The sequence below is a fragment of the Brassica rapa genome, chromosome A06 (genome assembly GCF_000309985.2).
Source record: "Brassica rapa cultivar Chiifu-401-42 chromosome A06, CAAS_Brap_v3.01, whole genome shotgun sequence".
NCBI classification, from domain to species: Eukaryota; Viridiplantae; Streptophyta; class Magnoliopsida; order Brassicales; family Brassicaceae; genus Brassica; species Brassica rapa.
The window spans coordinates 987,351-1,006,173 of record NC_024800.2 but is presented as its reverse complement, the minus strand read 5'-3'; the positions used below and the strand labels follow the sequence as shown (position 1 = coordinate 1,006,173).

The 18,823-nt window shown below is 31.0% G+C and overlaps 3 protein-coding genes and 1 long non-coding RNA gene across 5 annotated transcripts; 1 reads left to right on the top strand and 3 right to left on the bottom strand.

Annotated features, from left to right (window-relative positions):
• Positions 1–206: 206 nt before the first annotated feature.
• Positions 207–10,021, bottom strand: LOC103871167. The gene is made up of 2 exons (XR_633499.2): positions 711–10,021; positions 207–537 (listed from the first exon to the last, which is right to left on the bottom strand). It is a non-coding gene; the product is annotated as an uncharacterized LOC103871167 (long non-coding RNA).
• Positions 10,022–10,162: 141 nt separating this feature from the next.
• On the top strand, positions 10,163–15,317 carry LOC103871165 (putative RING-H2 finger protein ATL19). 2 transcript variants are annotated; one of them, XM_033272496.1, is made up of 2 exons: positions 10,163–10,983; positions 11,436–15,317. In XM_033272496.1, the coding sequence occupies exon 2, from the start codon at positions 14,218–14,220 to the stop codon at positions 14,746–14,748; it is 531 nt and encodes a 176-aa protein (XP_033128387.1). In that variant the 5' UTR covers positions 10,163–10,983; positions 11,436–14,217; the 3' UTR covers positions 14,749–15,317. The 2 variants fall into 2 exon arrangements, with proteins under 2 accessions (XP_033128387.1, XP_033128386.1); XM_033272495.1 differs by having other exon boundaries at positions 11,423–15,317.
• Positions 15,318–15,547: 230 nt separating this feature from the next.
• LOC103871164 (putative ubiquitin-conjugating enzyme E2 38) lies at positions 15,548–18,092 on the bottom strand. The gene is made up of 6 exons (XM_009149392.3): positions 17,766–18,092; positions 16,968–17,561; positions 16,687–16,750; positions 16,469–16,608; positions 16,084–16,395; positions 15,548–16,008 (listed from the first exon to the last, which is right to left on the bottom strand). Exons 1-6 carry the CDS (start codon positions 17,835–17,837, stop codon positions 15,697–15,699), a joined length of 1,494 nt encoding a protein of 497 aa, XP_009147640.1. The 5' UTR covers positions 17,838–18,092; the 3' UTR covers positions 15,548–15,696.
• Positions 18,093–18,425: 333 nt separating this feature from the next.
• LOC103871162 (cytochrome c oxidase copper chaperone 2) lies at positions 18,426–18,777 on the bottom strand. Its single transcript, XM_033272499.1, has one exon. The coding sequence runs from the start codon at positions 18,775–18,777 to the stop codon at positions 18,559–18,561; it is 219 nt and encodes a 72-aa protein (XP_033128390.1). The 3' UTR covers positions 18,426–18,558.
• Between the last annotated feature and the right edge of the window lie 46 nt (positions 18,778–18,823).

Here is an 18,823-nt window from a genome sequence, read left to right as displayed (position 1 = left end):
AAAACAATATTGTCATATATTTTGAATTTTTCTAAAAATATATGGACTTTGGTGTCTTGGTGACCGCACTGAAAATCTTTTTAAAAAAATCTTGTACATAAAAGTAGTCTCAGTGAGTCATGAGCATCGCATGACCATGACGATGATAGTAGGGAGTCTAGGGACCTTACGAGTATAATATGTTGGAACTTGGAAGGAGAAACTGATTTCTCAAAAATGCTGTTATTCTCTATAATTTATGTTGTAATTGTTTTATTTTTGAGTGATAACATAAAGATACACGCAACACTCAAACATATAAAATGTATAAACCATGCTTAAGACTCAATGCCCAGTCATCACATATATTTCTCGATGATCTCCCTCAGTGTCTTTACTTCAAGAGCTCCGGCGCGAGTAGCCACTAAGTATCCCCCTTTGAAAACAACGATGGTGGGGAGAGCTCGTATGTCCCAACGTGGTGCGATCTCTCGCTCTAAATCAATATCGGCTGTGAACATAACTATGAATCCCAGTCTGATTCAGCGACATAAGGGACTATACAAACAACAATGGATTTAACATAAAAAATGCGATGATGTTGTCAAAAAAAAAAGAATGCGATGATTTCATTTGGAAAGATGGGTGCATAGAGAATATCCCGAATTTTTGTATAGAAGATTATCCACGTTATGTAAGATACTTATTTTTTTTTTTTTTAAAGTTGATACCTTGGAGCTTAGTGGAGCTGAGCAAATCATCAGAGTATAGTGAGGATGACACATAAGTCTTGATCAAGGCACCGGACTCTGAGCACATCCCAACACTAAACCCTAAACACACAAAGCACATAACCGTTATTACCAAACGGTTCAAATCCCTAATTTCATCCATCAAAATCAGTGCTCTCTCTGTCTCTCTCGTTGTGACTTCTCTTGTTGGCAACAAAACCCTCGTTTTATAAGTGTCTTGAAGGCTAATGAGATAATGGCACCAAGATCTCAAATCTCTCTCACACAATGCATAGAGAACTTTCTAAGGCATGTATTCTGAGGTCCTAAGAGCATCATTAGTGGTAGAAGTTCTTCCCATGGTATCTAATCAATAAAAAAACTAGTATAATATTATTTGTAATTAAATTTCAAAACTAAATGAAATTTACCCAATGAAAAGAAGATAAAATGGAAGCGGAGTCTCTTCAGATTTTTTTTAGTCTCTTCAAGAAGAAACGTTTTTCATTCTCTCTCTTCCTTGTTCATTTATTTTCATTAATTTAATAATTAGAGATCAGTTGAGAATTCATCGCTGCGCATGGCCTAATTAAATGCTGTCCAAATTGAATGCATTTATAATTAAAATAATAATATCGCCACGTTCACTTTGTAGTCTTATCTTCTTCTTGTTTTTAAAGTCTTTTTTTTTTTTGATAAAAATCCACTTGATTTATATAGTTTGATATATATATTGTTTTGGTCTAAAATAAAATAAAAAATGAAGTGATGACTGGTATGTAATTACATAAGCGAATCAAATTGATAAAATATAAATCAATTACTTAAGAGTTTTAAATAATAACTCACAAGCAAAGATGTTTTTATTACAATAGTTTACAATATACTATTCAAATGAAATGACAACCATAATTTTAACTTCTTGATCACAATTATTTGAATTGTTTATTTATTATTATATAATTTTTTATATAAAATATATATTTTTAAAATATGATTTCAGATTATGAGATTACATTATTTAAATATATTCTTATTTTCTAATTATTTGATCAAAAATACACTACTAGAAACATTTAACATTAATTTTAATATTTATTACATTATTTTAGAAATATATCTAATTAAAATAGAGTTACTGATTAAAAATGGATTGATAATTTGTTTACTAAAATTATTTGAAAAAATAAAACATTTTAATAGAAATATACTTTTATCATCTATAACTGATTATAATATTTCTTAAACAGAATATCTAGAAAATAAAATTATATAAGTACACTATTTATGGGGAGATTCACACATGACCAACTGATCAAATCATAATTTTTCAGTTGTTTTATGTTATTATATTCAAAATATTTAATCAATGGATGAGTTTTTTTTAAAAATATTGGTTCGTGTAATTCTGAACCCATTAACAATTCATTTGTATTATATTTTTGTATAATTTTGAAAATAATAAATTTGTATATAGATATACAAGTAAAAATATTTCATGTATATGTCACATTATATATTAGTTTTGCAAGTAACTATATTTTTCTAAATATTGCAGTTTGTAAAATTATTTTCATTTATGCATTGAACTTATTCGCTATAAACTTCTTTGAACTACAATACAGTTATCTGAGACGGATAAGCCTAGTCTACATTAAATTGCGTGAAATAAGTCGGTTGATGAATCAATTAGTAGGTACATCCACCCATTCCAGAATCACTTCAGCAGGACCATTCCACAAATTAATTGTAATAAACATAAAAGATAAACATAAAGAAAACATTTAAAAATAAATTAAGACAAACATCAACGTTATCGTTGGAAATCTCACATCTAAAATATGGATTGTACATATCCACTAGTATAATAGAGAAATGAAACAATTCACTAATTACTAAATTTTTTTCTGATTTGAAAATCAATAAAACCTTTTTTTTTTTGAAACACCTTTCAATAAAACCTTTCACAGATTGAATCCTGATGAATAACTATTTTCTCTCGATGTGTGTGAGTAGCTCTTGTTGGTTACAAGCCGTTTAATAAGCCGTCTTTAAGGTCAATGTGATACAGAAAATCTGTATTGGAGAAGATGATGAATAGTAACTTTGGAATCACGTTCATAAAACGCCAAACCAACTCTCAATGTGTGAAGAACTTAGAAGAAGAAACAGTTCTAGAACAACAATTGAGGGATTTTCCTAGAAAATTCACAGGAAAATCACAGTAACCACAGAGAAAAGGAAGAAGAAGACTCTAACAAACTTTTTGATCTTTTTCGATAATTCTCCAAGTGAAAGCTTCTTCTGTTTTTATACTTCTTGTTGCTCTCTTTCATTTAGCTGACGTGTCCAGTGACGTACTTATAGCATTCCCTGTATCACAATGAGACAATGGGACCAAGATCTCAGATTTCTCTCACACAATTGACACACCTCTTTCAAGCATATATCACGTTCTGCAGTCCTAGTCAAATGCTCTCCTGATTGAAGCTAATAATAATAATAATATGACTACATATTCTCACTCTATAATATAATCATTATCTTTCTTAGATGTATTAATTAAACACAAGTATTCATATATCTTATCCTAGTAGTATGCTACTGCATAAGACTACAAAAGATTGGTGGTTCTTACAGCATATATCATATAAATATTAGTCCCTGATTTGATTACACAAGTCACATTTAAAAACAAGGAAAAGGGTTGAAGTGTAAAATTCGAAAGCATGATCTGTATTTGTACGCTAGGACATGCTTCTTTGGCACATTGAAGATTCAAGGTTTCGACTCCGTGAGCTTTATGATTCCATTTTATGTTACCATCATATAGCCCATTTTCAAGTACTTTGAGCTGCTATGGATCCTCTTTTAGCTGCAAGGGCGTTTGTTGAAGTTCCCTATATATACTTTCAGAAACTTGGAATAGGAGCTCTACCAACAACATAGCACTTCTCCTATTTTTCTAGTGCCTCTTCACACCGTTCACTACCTATGCATTACCCAGATGGTACAGATCTTAAGGCCGGAAAACCAAATTTTGAGTTATAAAAACTGTTAGTATTTCAAACCAACACCGTAGAGCTTCCTTAAAATTATAAAGTGATTTATTGCAAACGACAAAACTTGTTTTTCCATGATCCTTGGATCAACATCTATATGTGATCGCACCGAAATTGCTTCATCAAGGTCACCATAAAAACACATTATTAACATCCATCTGATACACTTTTCAATCTTGAAAAGCTGCGAGTTTGAGAAAAGCTCTTGGGGTCACTAATTTTGCAATAGGAGTAAAACTCTCATTCTAGTCTACATCCTATGTTTGAAAATCACCAAAAACTACAAGTCAACTTTGTATCTTTCAATCAAACAATCCATTTTTACAGAGAGTTGTTAATGACGGTCAAAGTCTTACTATCCTCAAGAGCAATGATGGTAAGGACATTACGCGGAAGTATTATAATACGTTGGAAGGAGAAACTGTTACCTCAGGAGATGCTATTTTTCTCGAGTAATCATGTTGTAGTAATTTTATTTTTGCGTAATAACATAAAGATACACGCAACACTCAAACATTTTTAGATATAAAAACCATACGTAAGACTCAATGCCCAAGAGTTCTCATATATATTTCTCGACGATATCCATCTGTGTCGCTTCGTTAAGAAATCCTGTGCGCTTATCCATTACTTTTCCCAATTTGAAAACAACTGTGGTGGGGCAAGTTAGTACACCCCAACGTGCTCCGATCTCTGGCTCGTCATCAAGGTCGACACTGTAGAATTTGAACCTCCCTGCGAATTTCAAGTCCAAAGTGTCCATATTGAAACTCATGATAAAACATGTTGGGCACAAGTAGGCTGTGAACAAAACCATCACCGGGGCTTTGGACTCCATCACCAATGAATCCCAGTCCGATTTAGGGACTTCGTGGACTATATACACAAAGAACAAAACAGAGATTTAAATAAAAAATGCAATGATTTCATTTTAAAAGATGGGTTGTGCATAGTGTGATTATCCTACAAATTTTTTATAATCCACGATATTTAAGATAGCAAAAAAAAGGTTGATAATTTGGAGCTTTGTGGAACTGAGCAAGTCATCAGAGTGTAGTGTGGAAGACACGTAAGTCTTGATCAAGGCATCGGACTCTGAGCACATCCCAACACTAAGCCCTAAACACACAAAGCACATAACCGTTATTACCAAACGGTACAAAACCCTAATTTCATCCATCAAGTCAGTGCTCTCTCTGTCTCTCTCGTTGTGACATCTCTTGTTGGCAACAAAAACCGTCTCTTTATAAGCGTCTTGAAGGTCAATTAGATAATGGCACCAAAATCTCAAATCTCTCTCACACAATGGATAAAGAAGGCATGTGTATCACGTTCTGCGGTCCTAATTAAATGCTGTCCAGATTGAATGCATTTCTGATTAATAATATAGCCACGTTCACTTTGTAGTCTTATATCTTCTTCTTCTTTTTTGAAAAAGTCTTCCTTTTTTTGAAAAAAGATCCACTGAATTATATAATTTGATATATATTGTTTTTGTCTAAAATAAAATAAAATAAAAAATGAAGTGGTATGTAATTACATAAGCGAATCAAATTTATAATATTTAAAATATAAATAAATTACTTTGAGTTCTACAACGTAATAATAACTTATTACACTAGTTTAACAATATACTATTCATCGAAATGACAACCATAATTTTAACTTCTTGACCACAATTATTTGAATTTTTTTATTTAGCATTATAATAATTTTAAAATATATATTTTAAATATAATTTCAGATTATGAGATTAGATTATTTAAAGATATTCTTATTTTCTAATTATCATCAAAAATACATTACAAGTAAAACTAATAATTTTAATATTTATTACATTATTTTAGAAATACCTCTAATTAAAATAGAGTTACTGATTAAAAATAGATTGATAATTTATTTATTAAAAATATTATTTGAAAATAAGTTTTTTAAGAGAAATATACATTTGTCATCTGTAACTGATTATAATATTTCTTAAACAGTAATATCTAGAAAATAAAATTAATCACTCAATTAATTAAAAATCATTGATATTATTTATATAATAAGATTCATAAAATTATATAAGTATCCTATTTATAGGGACCTTCACACATGACCAACTGATCAAATCATAATTTCCAGTTGTCGTGTACTTCTGAACCCATTAACAATTCATTTGTATTATTTTTTTGCATAATTTTGAAAATAATACATTGGTATATAAATATACAAGTAAAAATATATTTCAATTATATGTCACATTAAATACTAGATTTGCAAGTAATTATATTTCTAAATATTGCAGTTTGTAATATTATTTTCATTTATGCATTGAACTTTTTCGCTATAAACTTTTTTGAAGTACAATACAGTTATCTGACACGGATAGCCTAGTCTGCATAAAATTGCGTGATATAATTCAGTTGTTGAATCTATTAGTAGGTACATCCATCCACCTTCCACAATCACTTCAGCAGGACCATTCCACAGATTCATTGTAATAAACACAAAAAGACCTTAAGCAAAAAAAAAACATAAAAGATAAACATAAAGAAAACATTTAAAAATATATTAAGAGAAACAGCAACGTCATTGTTGGAAATCTCACATCTAAAATATGATTGTACATACCCACTAGTATAATAGAGAAATGTCACTAATTGCTAATTGTTTTTCTGATTTGAAAATCAATAAAACCTTTCACAGATTGAATCCTGATGAATAATTATTTTCTCTCGATGTGTGTGAGTAGCTCTTGTTGGTTACAAGTCGTTTAATAAGCGTCTTTAAGGTCAATGAGACAATGGGACCAAGATCTCAGATTTCTCTCACACAATTGACACACCTCTTTCAAGCATATATCACGTTCTGCTGTCCTAGTCAAATGCTCTCCTGATTGAAGCTAATAATAATAATAATAATATGACCAGAGCCGTGCTCACCTTATCAATTTTGGGGCATTGGCTCCAGACCTCTTCTCACATTAGTACATTTTGGGACTTCTATATTCATAAATCATATAATTAATATATGATACGATAAAAACTATAATTATCTCTTAATACTTTTCAATAATATTACTATTTCTGCTTAGTTGTTGTGAATATTAATTTCATTATATATTTTTTATTTTGAATGTCTTCTCTGCATATAGTTTGAGTTTGTATATACAATTTTCAGTTGTAACCAAAATATAACTTTTGCCATTAATTTTCATAAGATTATTTTTTCTTAAAAATTATTTTAAAATATAAGATAAAAAAACAATTTATTTTCTGGTTCGTATTAAAAAAATTAATACGCATATTTGATATAAAATAAATTATTTTTATCCTAGACCCCTAATAACCTTCGCACGACACTGAATATGACTACATATTCTCACTCTATAATATAATCATTATCTTTATTAGATGTATTAATTAAACACAAGTATTCATATATATTATCCTAGTAGTATGCTACTGCGTAAGACTACAAAAGATTGGTGGTTCTTACAGCATATCATATAATATTCGGCCCTGATTCGATTACACAAGTACATTTAAAAACAAGGAAAAGTGTTCTACACCCTGTAACATCGATCGACAGCGAAGCGCGCAGAAGCCATTCGGTTCCAGCCGATGTAGAGCACAAGACTTCACCAATTTACAAGATTACCCTTGACAAGTTTTCACCTAATATTTATAGCTTACCAACATGTTAGAGGCAAAATGTGCTTTCTTGTTTGCTTAGCCATGTCTGAATAGTTCTCTTGTTAGGTTTAAGGTTTAAATAGGTTATCAGCCCCAACTATAGATTGCTAGTTGTGATATTCATCATTAGGATTGAGATTTAGGTAAACTTAACATAAAAATTGGTTTAACTTAAATATTTGGATAGAAGATCAATAGATATTTTAAGTATTTTATGTATTTTAAGTATCGTTTAACTATTTTAAACATGTACTTATAACTATTTGTATATATTTCCAAGTATTTTGGACAACTTAAAAACATCTTGTATATTTTGTATATTCTTTTAGATATTAAATTTAAAAATAATTATATATTTAAGTATATAAATCTGGTTCGGATATATTTTGATACCCGAAATATTTCGGTTCCGGTTCTCTAGATACCAAAATTTTGAACCTATTCGGATATCTAATCAATTTGGTTAAAGTTCAGTACTGTATTTTGGATCGGTTTTGGTTCGGTTTTTTTTTTTGGATTTGGATTTTTTGCAAACCCTGTATTTTTATTGTGACAAAATTTTAAGCGAAAATGATGATTGTTCATATTAATTTTGGGTATGCAATCATTTTTAAACCAAAACACATTTTACTATGTATGTGGTCCATTTGATTAATCATTAAAAACTGTTTTAAGTCAATTTAAGAAAAACAATAGGCTGAACATAAAAAATTTATCATTTAAGATTGTAAATCGACACTTCCAAATATTATCTCTCGGTGTTGTGACGAATAGAAAGGGGTTAGGTTAGGAAAGCAAATTTGTTGTACAATTTGTGTTCTCGACTATGTGATTTCAATAGCTTCTAAATAAATCTTGTTGTATCGATCTCTTGTAAGATTTTTGAACAATATTAATTTATAAAATCTTACACATGCTGAATTATTTCTCAATTAATATATAGGAGATTAGAGTAATCACATAAATCAACATAATACCTCTTGTGTATTTACAATATACCTATGGTGAATAAATCAAAATAATCATTTTATTTATTTAATATGGTATATAACTATATTCCAATGGTATTGACATAAATATATAGCATATTTTAATATAATACTTATTATTGAGACTTTCTACTTATATGGTTTTATAAAAATTTGTATATTTGATGTAACAAAAAATTTAAATCATTAATCCCAAATTTTTGATGTGATATTTTTCGATGCAAATTTTAAAATTAAAATATTAAAGTCTCAATACTCTTTCAATGCAAATTTCAAAATTGACATATTTATGTATTTTTAAATGGTATGGTACATAGTTTAATTTAAAAAATATTAATATATATATATATATATATATATTTTTATGTGAATATCTATTAAATAAAAATTGATATTATTAATACAATTTTATGATCATTGTATCTTGTTATAACAAAACAAATAAAGCTAATGATCATAAATTTTTCAAAGGAATGTTTAATTTTTTTGTAATTTAAAGTCGTTTTAGAAAATTAAAATATAACATGTATGAAAAATCTAAATTTTTTATTATATGGTTAATATGATTGTTAAATTTCTTTTAATAATATAAAATTAAACAAAAATGAAGAATGATACAAAAATTGTTGTCAAATATTTTATATATAATCATTAATTTTCATATATGTGTTAATCATATTAGGTAACACCGTAGCTTTTATATAAGAAAATAATACATGTTTCTTATATTTTGAGTTAATATAATGTACCTTAGCAATTGGATTTTGGACCTACAAATTATTCAATTGATTATTATGTTGTCACGTAAGACAAATTGACATTCTAATTAAGTGACACATCATCAAATCTCTTTTTTAATTAATATAAAATAGGTTACTATTTTTTAAATAATTTTCAATTAATATATATGATTAGGTACAAGACTACACCTAAGTCGATGTTTAATTTTAATCGATGTTTTAAGATTTTATTTTTATATCAATTTAACTAATGATTTCAATTTTTTAAAAATATTTATATATTATTTGATGTTTTAACCATTTATACTATATTTTATGAATTAGCTTTAGTTAATGTAAAAAGAAATAAATAAATAAAATTTAACAGTTTTAATTGGTGTGCAAAAAAAAAACCTTAAACACAAAGTAAATTGAAACAGAGAGAATAGTTGATTACCATAAAATAAATTACTGATGCAAAAATATTAAAAATAACTTTTCATAAAGATATAAAGTTATAAACTATAAATATATTATAAATAACTTTTCACTAAGAGATCGATTTATAAGCACTCTCATTGATAGCTTGACTGGTTTCCCCACTACCATCCGCAAACGCAGCTTTTGAGGTTAGTGGCGGTTGACAGCGTTCCGAAACAATCATACAAACCGTTACAAATCGTTTCAAACCGCTCCGAACCTCTCAAATTCAAAAGCTGGTTCCAGCTAGCGTTTGCGGTTGCGGGAGGTTAATTTTTTTTCTTTTTTAAAAAAAAACCATATAAATACAAAAATAAAAATATTCAATAAATTTTTTAAAATGGAATTATAAAAATACTAAAATATATATATTATATTTTAATTAATATTATAAAATTTTAAAATAAAAATATTTTCTATAATTTTAAAAATTTAAAACTATAACTTTGAAAATATAATTTACATATTTATTATAATATTATGATTTTTTGATATTTTTATAATTATATAAAATGTAAATATTGTTAATTTATTATTTAACTGCAGCTGTATTTGGTAGTTAACCAGTCATAAGTATCCCGCAAACGCACCAATTTCTAACCGCATAACCAGTCGTACAAATCTCTTAAAACCGCTAGAAACCGCAACCATCCGCATCTGCAAACGCCCGCAGCCGCAACCGCAACCGCTGCGTTTGAACCAGTCAGGCCCTGAATCTCTCATTTGATCAAGTCATACTTTTTTTTGAAGATTAACACTTTGTAACTAAAAATAGAAATTTTGACAAAAAAAAAATAGAAATCAGTGCATGTAGCCTCCCTTATGTTTAGTACTCGATTTCCACCTTCAATATTCCCACTTTTTGCTCATTTCAGCTTGCTATTTAACTACCTCAGAACATACAATATTTTCCAAAATAAATAGTTTCAAATTTCTCAAAAAATATTTTATTCTGAGGCAAATTATCACGAGCGCTACTAATTAACCCAAAATGAAGTTTATTCCATTGATGTGCATCGTCTTTGTGATGATGTTGACATCATTCCCGGCTACGATCAATAGTGATTGCCTTAAAACTATTATGTCGTGTATGCCCGGAGTGGAAGACAAAGTTCCGATAAATAACCAGTGGAAGGCAAAATGTTGTGCAGTTTGGAACGGGACAATAACACCAGAATTATTAGCTTGTGTCTGTCGTGTAAGGAAAAATCCTATCGACAATTCGTTTTTTAACCGAGTTTTAAGAACTTGTCAATTAGGAAATGCACGATTCAAGTGTTAACGATGTTAACATAAAATTGTCAAATCACCTATGATCGTCAAACTAAACTGGAGATAATAAGGTATAATAATTATTCGGATATTTTCGAATTTCTTTTAATCATTTAGTTAAGTTATTGTTGAGGAGATATAATTGGTATTTGTTTACGTTCATGCTCGTGTGAATTACGATTCCATGTTTTTCAATTGTTTCTATGTATTTTCTTATATTCTGAAGTAAATTTTAAACCAAAAAAGTTATTGTCTACTCTAAAACAATCGAGATTTGTAATAAGAATACTACTTAGGCACTTCTTTTTCATATCCCTGCTTATCCAATATTATCATTTCTTACTCTTAATTATCAACTTTCATCTTCTAGTACTTTGAAAACAGACCCCATTGGGTTCGTACAAACAGATATATCGTCTACATTTATGTTAATTCTCTTATTTAATTCAATTAGTTTTAAATATCTTCATTTCATCTAGAAGCTGTTCATCAAACTCTATATATGTTTAGGGTGAAAATGCAGAATTTGCCAAGGCTTAAAAGAAGATGTGGGATATCAATCCGGCGACTTAGGAACTTAATTACAAGATGTCCATTACTTTGTGATTCCTAAATATTTTTTTTGCATATCTACACCAACTTTTTTCCCTTTGTTAGATGTACACGAGAGCTTATGCCAATAAGATGACATAAAAGCAAGTGTGTTTCTTTTCTTCAAATGTTTTACATACATGAAAATAATTTTTTTACAGGTGTAGATTCATTGCTTAGTACTCCCTCCGTGTACAAAAAATGATGTTTTAGTTTTTTTCGTTGTACACAAAAGATTTTGATGTTTTGACTTTAATTAATGCATTTTCATTTAAAACTAAAAATATTAATTAAAATATTAATAAAAGTATATCAACCTTTATTGGGAAACAAATAACACTAACTAAAATTAATTAACAAATAATAATTAATTAGTTGTTTAACATGTGTACACGTCCTAAACATCAACCTTATAAATTCAGAGGTAATAGTATTTTGGTTTTATAGAGAAGCAGGCACTTACAAGTATATGAAAGCTCGATCATATTGAAGAGGTTGGTAAGTTATCGACCTCTATAACAACCTATCAATGATGCTAAACCAAAATCAGTTCGTATACATATGGAAAATTTTCGCTGCGTTTGATTCCTTGTCATTTTGTTATGGAACAAAATGAATAAATATTCATTTTTATTCCTTTTATTTCGTTCTTATTCATTTATTTCCTACTCATTCATATTCCTATTTTAATGGCCACCATTTAGAGCCATAATGATAAGCTTAGATCGACAATATCTCTTTTTTTTTCTGTAATTAAAGTCCTTCCCTTAGCTTTACACTATAATAAACATTTGCAAAATCTTAATACTGACTGATTTTGGTATATTATCTTTTTTATCTTTGTGACTGATCCTAAATAAAGGGACAAGTTAAACGATTACTCAAAGTTTAACAACAATTTCTGCCAAACGAATTTCAAAAGACATGCCAATTTTCATGGTTGATCATTAAAAATGTATATAGAAGGTCAGATTGGGTACAAGCAGGGGCGTAGCCAGTGCATGACTAATGGGGGTACGTGCACCCGTAATCTTTTAGATATTATGATTTTAGTATCTAAACTGCCAAGAAAATTAGCTAGGAAAAATGGTAAGAGTGTACTTGTGCACCCATTGATATCTCAAGTTCGATCCTTCTTTTGGTATTTATTTTAATTATATAAGATGTGCACCCATTAAAATAAAATTCTGGCTTCGTCCCTGGGTACAAGACTACAAACTAAGTGACTTTCACTTAATAATAGTTGATTACCATCGGATAAACTTACAATATGTCATAAATAACCGATGCAAAAATGATATTATAAATAAATTTTCACAAAAATATAAACTATAAATATATTAAAATAACTTTGTATGAACATAAATGATCATAAAGAATTCAAAAAAAAAATCTCTATTTTAACTTTGTTTTTGCTTAATCTTTTTAGTTTTTTTACACACTTAATATACTCATAATAATAATTCCAAACTATTAAAATTATTTTAATAATTTAAATTTATCTTTTATGCATCTAACGTATAAATCACTTAGCATTAACAAAATATTTCAACTATTTTGTAAATTGTCTATATCCGTTCTGAAAACTTAACTGATTATATTTGCTTATGCAATTAATTAAAGCTAGTTTCGACCTCCTCGTCTTCAGTCCCTGGTGTCGATACCTTGTTCCTTTTTTCCTCACCTTGTTCCAACCTCACCGGTCTCCATTCCCTGTTATTTCACTGTGGAGAGTAGCGAGGCAAAACTTGATTATATCTCTTATCTCTCTGCCTCTCGTAATTTTCTGACAGTTTACGTTGTGAATCCGGGGAGCTATGTCGGCTGGGACTGGTTCGACATGCACTCCGTGAGTCGATAGGATAGGAAGATCTCTGTTTCTTCCTCTCGTTATTGGTTCAGTTCGAGTATCCTGAGTTTGTTCTGAACCGCGATCGATCACCTTCACGTACCATGCAAGAAAAAGGATATTATAAATAACTTTTCATAAAGATCTTGCATTCAGAATTTATGAGAGTCATCTTCATAAGATTCATCATCTTCAGAAGAGTAATCATCGTCACCACCAGGGTTGTCTTCTTCTTCACCACCCTGTGAAAAAATTTAAGTTCATCTACCATTTGAAGTGGATAGATTAAAGTTTAAGTTTCTATTCCCCAATCGAATATCTCACCCTTGGTTAAGAACAACGACCATTTGCTATCTAAAGTTTAAGTTTCTCTTATTGGTTCATTTGCTGTTTGGAATGAATAAATTTGAAGTATCTCTTCTCCAATATATTCAATGTTGTGCTTACTTATATTTCTAACGATTTCAGATTATTGTTTCTTGGGCTATTTTTGGCATAAAAGTATTTAATAAACTATCACTTAACTATTATACTAGACTTTAGAGGATTTCCACAATTGTTGTTTAAAAAAAATGGATCATAGCTAAGTCAGTTAGTGCTATTATCCTTCTAACGGTTTCGGATAATGTTGAGATAACAACTATATAAATACATATAAATCATAAAAGACAGAAGATATGAATTTGAAACCAAACCCTAAATTTAGAAATACACACAAGTCAATGACCCTGGCTTATCATAAACAACTGAACTACAGGTTTCATTACTAAATATAAATCAGTTTAAATCTTTGTGTTGTCACATGTAAGTCATCATCTTGAACAAAAAAAAAATCTGAAACCTCTTTCTTTCAACAAAAAAAAAAATGATGAGCTCAGACGAAGATGTGGTTAGTTTCATCACCGTGCTTGGCATTGCCGTTTTCATTGGTCTCTGCTTCTTGCTTATTGTTCTTATAGCAACCTCAGCGATCATCCTTGTAATCTACGTCATCATCGACTGTATTCTCAGACCATTCTTAGGAACATGTCTCGACCTAGATCTCGAGATCGGAGTCCAAAGAGGCCAACACCGTGCTAGAATCGTTACGTACCATGCAATCATCCCGACAGATCTACACTTACCATATTCCGAGAGAGAAGAAAAAAGAAAACGAGGGTTGACACAAAGCGAGATTGAAACCCTACTCCCGAAATTGCGTTTTGGACAAGGCAACAGCCACGAGGACGAAGAGAGGTCGAGAGAATGTGCCATTTGTCTCAGTGGTTATGTTGTGAATGAAGAATGTAGAGTGTTTCCGGTTTGCAGACATATGTATCATGCGGTTTGTATTGATGCTTGGCTCAAGAATCATCTCACGTGTCCTACTTGCCGTAATGATTTGCCAGATTCATGACAATGACAAGCCTGTTTTGGATTTGTCGAAAGCTGTACATATATATTTTACTCTTTTTCAAGAGCTCTTTAAATCCAAAAATCCACTTGCTAATTTTATTCTTCACGTTGATTCACCTTCATGTGCTTTGCAAATGGCGAGTTTAGTCAGAAACAGAGGACACATGTCCTGCAAAAACTGGGGAATGGCTTGACCTTTTATTAGTTCTATATAATCATTACTAAGTCTGAGTCAAGATTACAATCTAAAAGTAATCAATGAAAACATATACTAACATTACATAAGTCATCAAATTTCATCATCAATTAAAATGTATATGAAAACTAATTCTAAGTTTCTCAATTAGGCATGGACGATTCGATTCTTATTTTGTTTGGTGGTTTAATTTTTTATTTTTTTTAAACGTTCTGATATTTTTAAAATTCCTTTTAGTTTCAATTCTGTTTTTTTTTTCAGCTAACAAAATTAGGAAACATGTTAATATCTGAAAATTCATGTTAATTTCGGTTAAAGATTTTTTCATAATTTTGGAGTTTCAGACAAAAATCCGCATTAAATATTGAATCATCCGACTAATTTCAGATATTTTGGATAAAAATACTCATAAAATTCAAATATTATATCATTTAAAGGACTTAAATATTCAGTTTATAATACTTAAAACATTTGATTATTCCAAAACTAAATATAACTAATATTATAAATAAATACATTGTATTCAATTTTTGGATACCCATTCAGTTTTAATTTCGGTTAGAATTAGATGTTCATCTCGGTTTAGATTCTTTTGGTTCGGTTCGAAGTAAAGATGCCAAGGGCCTAATTCTCAATAATATTCATCATAACATAAATTATCACAAATTTGGGGAAAACAACAAAAATTACTTTTCCTATTTCCCTCTACTTCCAAATTATTAGAAACATGAGAAACAAAATGGTGGCTTTGGCTCACCTAACTGATCTGCTTCTCTTACGGTTTCCTTTGATACTCTCTGCGTTAGCATTGTTCTCAGGAAGTGGTTTGGGCTTTTCTTCAAGCTCCTTCACTCCTAACTTAACGAGTTCATCCACAACTGTCTTCATAAAGGCAGCCACATCGTTCCTAAACTTCTTGGAACCGCTCTCACTAGTCTCTTCAATGTCTTGGACGCCACCTTTCACTATAGAAGCAACCGGAGCTCCGTCTTTATAAGCATTACAAGCTTTCACTATGTCAAGTGCCCTCACAAAGTAATGGCTACGAACAAACTCTTCAAAGTGCTGCACATATGAAGACATGACAATGTTAAAAAGCTTTGAAGTAATAAGTAATCAGGTTTAGACTAAGTTATGTACCTTGGGTGGGTTTCTCATGCTGTAAACCATTGTCCTTAACGACAATATGAATACATTTTCACTGTAAACTTTGGAATGAGCCTCGCCTGATGGAGTCCCCATGGTCATCTCGTAGCCCGGTTCGTTGAAGTACGGTTTTTGATTCAAGATGAGAGCTTGGATTGAGACAAGAAGCTGTAACATTGTGGACTCCTTTGGGAGCCATTTCTCCCTAGAGTTACCAGTCCATGTACCGAGAAGACTCAAACATACTTTACCACAGTTGTATAGATTCGGGTTGATTCTTAGCCCACCAGAATGGTAATGAACTTTCTGTCAACGACAAAGTAGAAACTTCAAGTCATCATTAAAGGTCCAAAAACAGAAACACATGTTGACAACATACTGGTGGTGCTGAAGGATAGCTATCAGGGAACTGAATATCGAAAAAGAAAAGACCGTCATGGTATGGAGTTCCCTCAGCTCCAATGATCACAGCTCTCAAAAGATCCATTCTTGTTTCACAAGCTCTCACAAATATAGTCTCTATTTGCAAAAAGAAAGAGAGTAAGATTTAAGAAAGAAAGTAGCAAGCATTGATCTGCATTAGTGTATAAACCTAACCTGGCAAATCATTCTCAAGAATCTGCCAATCTGCTTGAACCTTCTTCACCCAATTCTTTGAGTGCTGTTAAGATTAAAGAGAGGCATCATGAATATCAAAGAAACAACCCCTGAGATGATAAAATTTCAACAGTGTTCTAAAAATCAGTCTAGGCGCCCGGGCGCCTAGTCGACAAATCGGATATGAGCGAAACGATTTTTCCAAATAGATTTTTTTTTAAATAATAAAGCGTCTAACCACCGTCTAGCGATTTCTTTAACAATTAAGGTTTAATCATCACCTGCTTTGAAGCTTTCCCTTTAGAAGCATAGTGATGATCTGAGAAGTCATCAACAGTTTCAAACCTTTTAAAGCTCTTCAGAAAGTCAGCCTGAGCTGAAGGAACAACCTCAGCCGCTAGAGTCTTGGAAGAGCTACCAGAACGATCAAGTTTAAAAGATCTTGAAGGAGGAGGAGCTGGCACCATCACTATATCAGGAGCCTGAGGCAGAACCTTAGTAGTGGATGATGAAACCGAAGAGTAGCTGCTAGTTTGAGGGAAAGCCAAACCAGAGAAGAAATCCCATGACTGAGGAGTCTCCATAGATGTGTTCCAAACCGCTTCCGTCGAGCTGCTTCTACTCCCCTTGGAATTTGGAAACCCCCAAGGCTGAGTAGTGGACATGAACACTTCTGCATCGGTTGGGAAGTCCTGAGAGTTTAGAACTGCTTGAAACATGGAGTAGTCATCAATGTCCACATGATCAAAGAGGTTGTGATCATAAAAGGACCCATCTTGTATAGCTTTCCCTTTGTTCTTCACATCAATAACACCATTATTGTTGTTGTTGCGGAACTCGTATTGTTCCACATCGATCACTTCAGGAATCACAGCCTACAACAAGATCAAAGGACCAAACTTTAAGAACACAATCAAAAACCCACATAAGCCCTAAAACACAGATGATCATCAAGCAACAAGGAGGCCCTAAAAAGGACAAAAGTTCACTTTTTTCCGAGGTGAAACCAGTAAAATTGAGCACAGTCAAAACAGATTGATCTCGTAATTGTGGATGATTAAAGAAGATAAAGATCGAACCTTTCTGGGTTTACGAGTTCTTGAACCGGAAGGGAACAGAGGAGGAGCGATCTCCACCACGTCGGGCTCCATATTATATATTGTTTTTGAAGATTTTTATCAAAATCCCTTTGAATGCTCTCTTTTTATAACAAAAACGAGAGTCCAATTCCCCCTTGTTAATGTCTTTATTACTTTCTTTAATTATGATTCGTCCATTTTTGGGTTTAAATGTTTTTAAGACAATTAAAGACTTAGAACACAAGGTCTCTGCGTATGGACCCCACTGAAACCGAACATTAATTTCCCCATATTATGCTGACGTGGCTGAATCCACGGTTGTGATGAAGCCAATAAGGTGAGAGTTCAGGAGTTTACAGCCGTTGGATATGAGAGCTTACGGTTTTATTTTTGTCATTTTTTTAAATCTCTGATATTCACAGAGCAAAACCTTCCTAGTCCTACTCCTAGCTAATCAAAAAGAAGATAAGATAATCTTTAACAAAAATACATTAATAAAATAAATAAACAATTATTACTTTCTAAAGTAATAAATAAATAAACAAGTTGGACTTTGACCAAGAAAATTACAAGTTTTAAAAAGGAAGCTGGAGATATAAAAAATCACTGATAAATGTGAGTACATATATAGTTTTGATTTGATGATCTTGACCACACAAAAAACGTAAGAGATTTGATTTGATCTTGACCAATGCAACTCTTTCTGTTTGCTCTGTTATTACATGACTTGTTGTGTTGTGTAAGTTTCAGAAAAACAAAATCAACAATCTATTGTGTTGTCTTTAAACAATTCTCAAACTTTGAAACCCTCAGAGCGAAGACACATAAGATGAGCTTCGATCCATTTAGTGCAAGCAGATTCACCGTTTTCTACAATGCACTCATCTCTTAGCTTCTTTGTATCCGGGCAAGCACAGCATATCCTCTTCTTTGGCTTTGTCTCGGTGGCAGCCACATCTTTGCTTGGCTGGCTCAAGGAACACGCACTCTCTTGTGCTTGTAAACCACTCATCCTACAATCATTTTCTCACAATGTTAACGCCATGAAAATATAGCTT

Bases quoted from the DNA above. Each gene is read 5' to 3' on its own strand.
- LOC103871165 (XM_033272496.1), top strand. From the start codon at position 14,218: ATGATGAGCTCAGACGAAGATGTGGTTAGTTTCATCACCGTGCTTGGC.
- LOC103871164 (XM_009149392.3), bottom strand. From the start codon at position 17,837: ATGGAGCCCGACGTGGTGGAGATCGCTCCTCCTCTGTTCCCTTCCGGT. The intron at 17,562-17,765 runs GTTCGATCTTTA...ATCTTGTTGTAG, and splicing joins GAACTCGTAAACCCAGAAAG to GCTGTGATTCCTGAAGTGAT. The intron at 16,751-16,967 runs GTGATGATTAAA...TAATCTTAACAG, and splicing joins AAGGGAAAGCTTCAAAGCAG to CACTCAAAGAATTGGGTGAA.
- LOC103871162 (XM_033272499.1), bottom strand. From the start codon at position 18,777: ATGAGTGGTTTACAAGCACAAGAGAGTGCGTGTTCCTTGAGCCAGCCA.